Source organism: Corylus avellana, chromosome ca8 (assembly GCF_901000735.1).
Source record: "Corylus avellana chromosome ca8, CavTom2PMs-1.0".
NCBI lineage: Eukaryota > Viridiplantae > Streptophyta > Magnoliopsida > Fagales > Betulaceae > Corylus > Corylus avellana.
The window spans coordinates 25364014-25370013 of NC_081548.1; the positions used below are offsets into that span (position 1 = coordinate 25364014).

Here is a 6000-nt window from a genome sequence, read left to right on the forward strand (position 1 = left end):
ACTGATAACAGCAGCTGTCACAGCAAAATTTCCACAAACAGCTACATCAAAATTGCCTTTAACACTTCCTAGCTGAGGAGGAGACCAAAGAGAGGGGAGAGCTGAAATCTGCCAAGCTGAAACATGGTACTCATGAGTAGTCTTGAGCTGCTGGATAATCTTGGGCGGATCAGGTTGAATAGCATCATGGATCAGTTTGTTTCTTGAGAACCAAATGGTATCCATAACAAGAGCTGCAAAAAGTTGAAATTTTTGGGAATCAACTAGAGGAATAGCCAACCTGTTAGAGGGATAAATAATAGCAATGATCCAATCAGAAATGGGTCTGGCAGCAAAAGAAGAGATCAAAATAGGCCAAGGAGAAGTCCTCCAAAGAATCTTTGCTAAATCACAATTCAAGAAAATGTGATTCAAGGTCTCTAAAGAGCCTTTATAGAATGGACACACCCAAGCATTGTCATCCACAGAGGTCACAAATCTACCAATATTAGCTCTAGAAGGTAAAATATTCCACCCAATTTTCCATAGCAAATGTTTTAATCTGGCTTGAATCTTGATGCCCCAAAGGGTCTGCCAGTCAACTGGAGATAATGGAGAAATCCTGCTAGATGAAGACAATGAAATATCGCGAGCAGACTTCACCGAGAAGAGGCCAGAGGAAGAAGGTGCCCAAGACCACTTGTCAACATCACTAATCCGGGGAATATGAATTCCAAGGATGTTCTGGACAAAGGGAGGGTCAAAGAGATCACCAAGAAGATCAACATTCCACAATCTAATTCCTGGTAATAAGAGGTCAGCAATTGAAAAATCTGGAAGATCAACCAAATTTACATTGGGTCTAGGCTTAAAACTAGGCATAGAAGGAATCCAAGGAGAATTCCAAATATGAATATTAGCCCCATCCGAGATAGACCAACAAGCACCCTTTTTAACCACTGACCTGTTTTTGAGTAACCCTTTCCAAATCCAAGAAGAAGAAGGGTTTGAAGGAGCATCTAGAAAAGAAATACCATTCTTTAAATATTTGCCTCTAAGAGCTTCAACCCAAAGAAGAGATTCATTACAAAGCATCTTCCAACCCATTCGTGCAAGGAGAGAATTGTTAATACACTCCATAGAGCAGATGCCAAGACCCCCCACAGCTTTAGGTTGGCAAATTTTTTCCCAAGAGAGAAAGGAGAGATTGTGATTCTTTTCCTGAGGAAACCCCCACCAAAACTTCCTCAAAACTGAATTAATCTCCAAGCACAGTGACTTAGGCAAGAGAAAGAGTGACATCAAATAAGAGGGAATAGCATTAGCCACTGATTTTATCAAAGTCGTTCTGGCTGTCTGGGAAAGTAATCTGGCTTTCCAACCAGTTACTTTAGCAAAAATCCTCTCTTTAAGCTCAATGAAAGAATCACTTTTCTTCCTATTTAAAAAAAGAGGAATACCCAAGTATTTTGCTCGAGCAGGGATGAGAGGCAACTTAAGAATATCATTGATAGCTGTCTTGATAGCAGGTTTGCAGTTTTTGTTATAGAAAATAGCTGACTTGGAAGAGTTGATATGTTGCCCTGACCATTGAGCATAAGAGTTAAGAGCCTTGAGAATTACAGAAGCTTCTTTCCTATTAGCCTTGGAAAAAATCATTACATCATCAGCAAATAGCAAGTGAGAAATAGAAGGGCTCAATCTCGCTATCTTGATACCATGAAGCCTACCCAAATTTTCTTCCTTTAACAAAATTCTCGAAAGAATTTCAGAACCTAAAATAAAAAGGAAAGGAGAGAATCTCGCTATCTTGAGATCTATTACGACAACTCGAATAGGTTGAACAGGTTGTGGACACACCTACCTCGTCTGTACTCTGTCGTTTTTATGATTTCTAACATGAGAATAAATAGTTAACCAATTAACGATTATATTTTAGTAATTAACGAAATATCAGCTGATTTTAAGAATATTACAGCATTAACTATATATTACACAGGTTGGAGCTTACTCATGATCTCGATAAATAAAATACTGAAAAATGGATAGAGTTTTATATATGGATCCCCATGTGAGTAAGTCATTATAGGTCTATTTGCCCGAATAAAAGGGATTTGCTTGAATAAATGAAACCCATAAAAGCTCTCTCACATTTGCAACTAAATTGTTAGTAATTTGGGAAACATACGTATTAGGGATCTCTATTCGAGTTTCTTTGAAATTGGGTGAACAAATTTCTTCTAATCAGGTCTATAAAACTGTCATGTATTTTTTAGTATGCGAAAAATGAGAAATATTACATACCATATTTGTATCTCAATTCCCACATATCTAATGGTGTATATATTACTATATGTCACGTTTTTAAATACAACAAAACAAAATCTTAACTGCTTCTTTCACTAGAAATGGAGAGGATACTAATCCTTAAAAAATGGGGTTTTTTTTTTTTTTTTTTTTTTGAGTGAACGAAAGAAAATGTAATTAAGAAGAAAGCGAACAGTAGTGTAGGCATGAGACAGCTTGCGCCCAAGCCCATTATTGAAACGTATGTAATGGGCCCGTTTTACAATAAGGCTGTTCGGTTGTTGAGGGCCTGAGACACCTAATTCAACGCAACAAAATGGATGGCTTCTTGTCCTGCCCGAACGAAGTAAAAGCAACCAACGAAAGACGCGGTCTTATTTAGTACTACAACTACTAGTATTGATTACGGAGATCGCAAATGTGTTGAAAGATTTTTCTAAAATATTACATAAAATATGAGATGCAATTTACAATGTGCAAGCGGGCAAGCGGGTTTTCTTTTCTACATACAAAATATATAGTAGGCTATATATAACTAAATCACACCCACTGAAAGATTAGAGACAGAAAGATGGGTGTATAGTCTAGATGATCGATCACCACAGATTAAGGTAGAATATGGGCGGAAGAAGAAGGTGAGTTGACACTAGTATCTGTAAGACATCTGAATAAACACATCTCTTTGGCCTCCTCATCATTATCAGTCTCATTCTCCTCCAATGATCTCCCCATTGTTTCACGCGTGAACAAATATGTCACCACCCCTCCCATCACACAAACTCCGGCAAGTATTACCAATATGACAGACATTATAATTGCGTTGGGATCACCATTTTCCTTTCGATCAACCTGTAAAGCCGAGTAAATTCCAACTGAACCAATAACTGCCCCCACCTTCCCAGCAGCCCCAGAAATGCCATGACATGTTGATCTAAATCTTGCTGGAAAAAGCTCAGCGGGAACTATAAAGGTGGTAGTGTTTGGTCCAAAATTGGAGAAAAAAAAGATAAAGCCATAGAGGAACTTGTAACCTAAATCTAAGTGATTTTGCCAATGTTTAATATAGGGTATCCCAATTGATAAATAAAACGCTGCCATTAAGAGAAAACCCATTGTTTGGATTTTGACTCTTCCAAGACGATCAATGAGACATACAGTGACCCAGTAGCCTGGAATTGTGGAACTGGCAGCAAAAATTGCTTGTATTTTGGCAACTTCAAAAGCATCTTGATAGGCATTTTTTCCTCTATCCGGGAGATGTTTGTATATCTGAGATTGGAAGAGATTGCTGCTGTAAAAGACAATGTCGACAAGAAACCATGTGCAGGAAGAAGCGAATAAATCACGACCATGGCGACGAAAGAATTGCTTGGAGAAGAGGGGATAGGGCGGTTCATTTGGTGGGAGTGGGTACTCTTCCGCAATCTGACTCAATGAAACTTCCAACACTTTCTCCATGTCCTTAGCCGCTTGGGCCACATTCTGTTCCACCAAAGCTGTATATCTGTATATACGAATTTATTATTTTTCTTAATTTATATATGTCCCATTTCTAAGTTGGGCCACGCGTCTTCATCCAGCTTCTAATATCTTTTTCTTCAAAGTCAACGTCCGAGAGAGACATTTTGGATTGAAAACTCAGGAAAACCAATTCCTTCACCAACAAGTTTTCCTTAAGACTTGTGGAAAGACTTTTTATAATCTAATTTATTAAATTAAGATGTGTTTAAGATATATACGATTCTTACGTAATTACATTCATTTTTTAAAATTTTATATGATCAACTACTTCTTAAAAAATTGCATGAATGTGTAAAAATTAAAAATAAAAGAAGATAATTAAGAAAATGTAATGACCTGGCAGTTTCGGGCATCAGCATACGCCAATAGAACGTTAACGCAGCTGGAATTGCCCCCAGCATCAGTATCAACCTCCATGCAATATCAACCTTCTGGGGCGTCGGATCCATTGCCGACACATGTACGTCCGATGTAGCGTCAAATATCCTGCACACCGTCATCGTGACCACAGAAGCAGTCAAAATCCCTAAGCCCTGCATGCTGAAAACCGCAGCTATGAGTGCTCCACGTGTCGTCTTGTTGGCGAACTCCGACATGATGGTAGCCGACAAGGGATAGTCTCCGCCAATTCCCAAGCCCAAGATGAACCTGAACAGCCCGAGACTCACCAGAACACAGTTCCTCGTTGTACATATTGAAAACCCACATCCTATGGAGCTGAGCACCATGATCATCAACGCGATCCCGTACACGCGGCGCCTTCCGACAAGGTCACCAAGCCTACCAAACACGAGCTGACCGATGGCGGTGCCCAAAAGAGCGATTGCCAGCATCGTTGAAGTAACGCTGGTTCGGACTTTGTACTTGTTGGAGTCATCAGACTCACTTTCATAGTACACACGTCCGATGAGTCCCATGATCGGAAGGATACAGAAAAGGTCGTAGGCGTCGGTGAAGAGGCCCATGCCAGCTATGATGATGGCCTTGATGTGGTAATACTGAGTTTTCGCTGTATCAAGGGCTGAAAGAACCTTCAACGCCATTGTTGGAAAATTTTCCGACCCTTATCCTTTTGTTGAGCTTTAAGTATACAGTCTACACTTGAGGAGAGAGAGAAATTAGCTCCTCTTTTATAAACGGTGGCGTACGTGTGATGTTGGACTTTTGACAATTTATATATATGTGTTGTAGTTTTGTACTTTTGTATAAAACCCACTTGGTTTATACAAAAGCATTCACACTGGTTTATATGATTAATGCTTAATAAACTAAACAAAATAATAATAATAACTATAATATTACAAATAAATTAATGAGTTGTCAGACCTCATAGGAAGTTTCCGACCACCTGGCCTCACTCTCAAAGGGATATTCATCCATGATCCATCACTAATTTACTAAATGGTGTGTTTGGTGCTGTCGATAAAGGTCAGCTTAATATATTTTTGATGCTTATGGCGAAAAGTTTTAAATGATGTCACTGTTTTTAATGTTTAAATATTAATTAAATAAAATTTATTTTAATATTAATATTATATTTTTATTTAAAAATTATTCTTTTTACATTTTGGGATATAAAATTTATTGTTGTATGAAATTTTAGCTGCTCAATGCTCCTCACAAGGCCAAAAAAATATCTACCCATAACCTTCAAGAATGAAACATTTAAGATTTGATTTTATTTAATAACGTTTAAGGTTTGAGCTCAATTATACTATATTAACTACTTTATCATTTTACACACATCATACTCAACATTAATAATTAGTTTGTATATCTTTTTGAAAAAAAAAAAATCATTTTTGAGGAAAAAACTTTGCTAGCTATAAATTGATTTGTAGGAAATTTTGGAATAATATGTGTTCTTTACTCTTTAGCATGTAAGAAATACATTTATTTATTTTTTTTCAATAGCATGTTAAAGGACATTTTTCACTTTTAAAGGTTGGTTTATAGAAAATTTATGTGCATTTTTTTAATACATGCTCAAACGAAATGATGGAAAATGCTAGTATGTCACCAACTATGGACTACCGCATTTATTTGTAAAATTATTTTCGGTAAAAGATGTAGTATTTCTAGCAGCACTCTACCATGTACATGTTTGACTGCAATTCTATTATAAACAAATGTGACAACCTATAATTGGTTAAATGATTATTAAGCAACATGTTTGTCTTCTCAATAAATGCT

General features: G+C 37.2%; 1 protein-coding gene across 1 annotated transcript; it reads right to left on the reverse strand.

Moving 5' to 3' along the window:
- Positions 1–2764: 2764 nt before the first annotated feature.
- LOC132190473 (probable inorganic phosphate transporter 1-9) lies at positions 2765–4850 on the reverse strand. The gene is made up of 2 exons (XM_059605473.1): positions 4144–4850; positions 2765–3790 (listed from the first exon to the last, which is right to left on the reverse strand). The coding sequence occupies exons 1-2, from the start codon at positions 4848–4850 to the stop codon at positions 2893–2895; spliced, it is 1605 nt and encodes a 534-aa protein (XP_059461456.1). The 3' UTR covers positions 2765–2892.
- Between the last annotated feature and the right edge of the window lie 1150 nt (positions 4851–6000).

Excerpts from the sequence above, each read along its gene's own strand:
- LOC132190473 (XM_059605473.1), bottom strand. The coding sequence starts at position 4,850 with ATGGCGTTGAAGGTTCTTTCAGCCCTTGATACAGCGAAAACTCAGTAT. Across the intron at positions 3,791-4,143 it reads CTGATGCCCGAAACTGCCAG|ATATACAGCTTTGGTGGAAC; the intron begins GTCATTACATTT and ends TCGTATATACAG.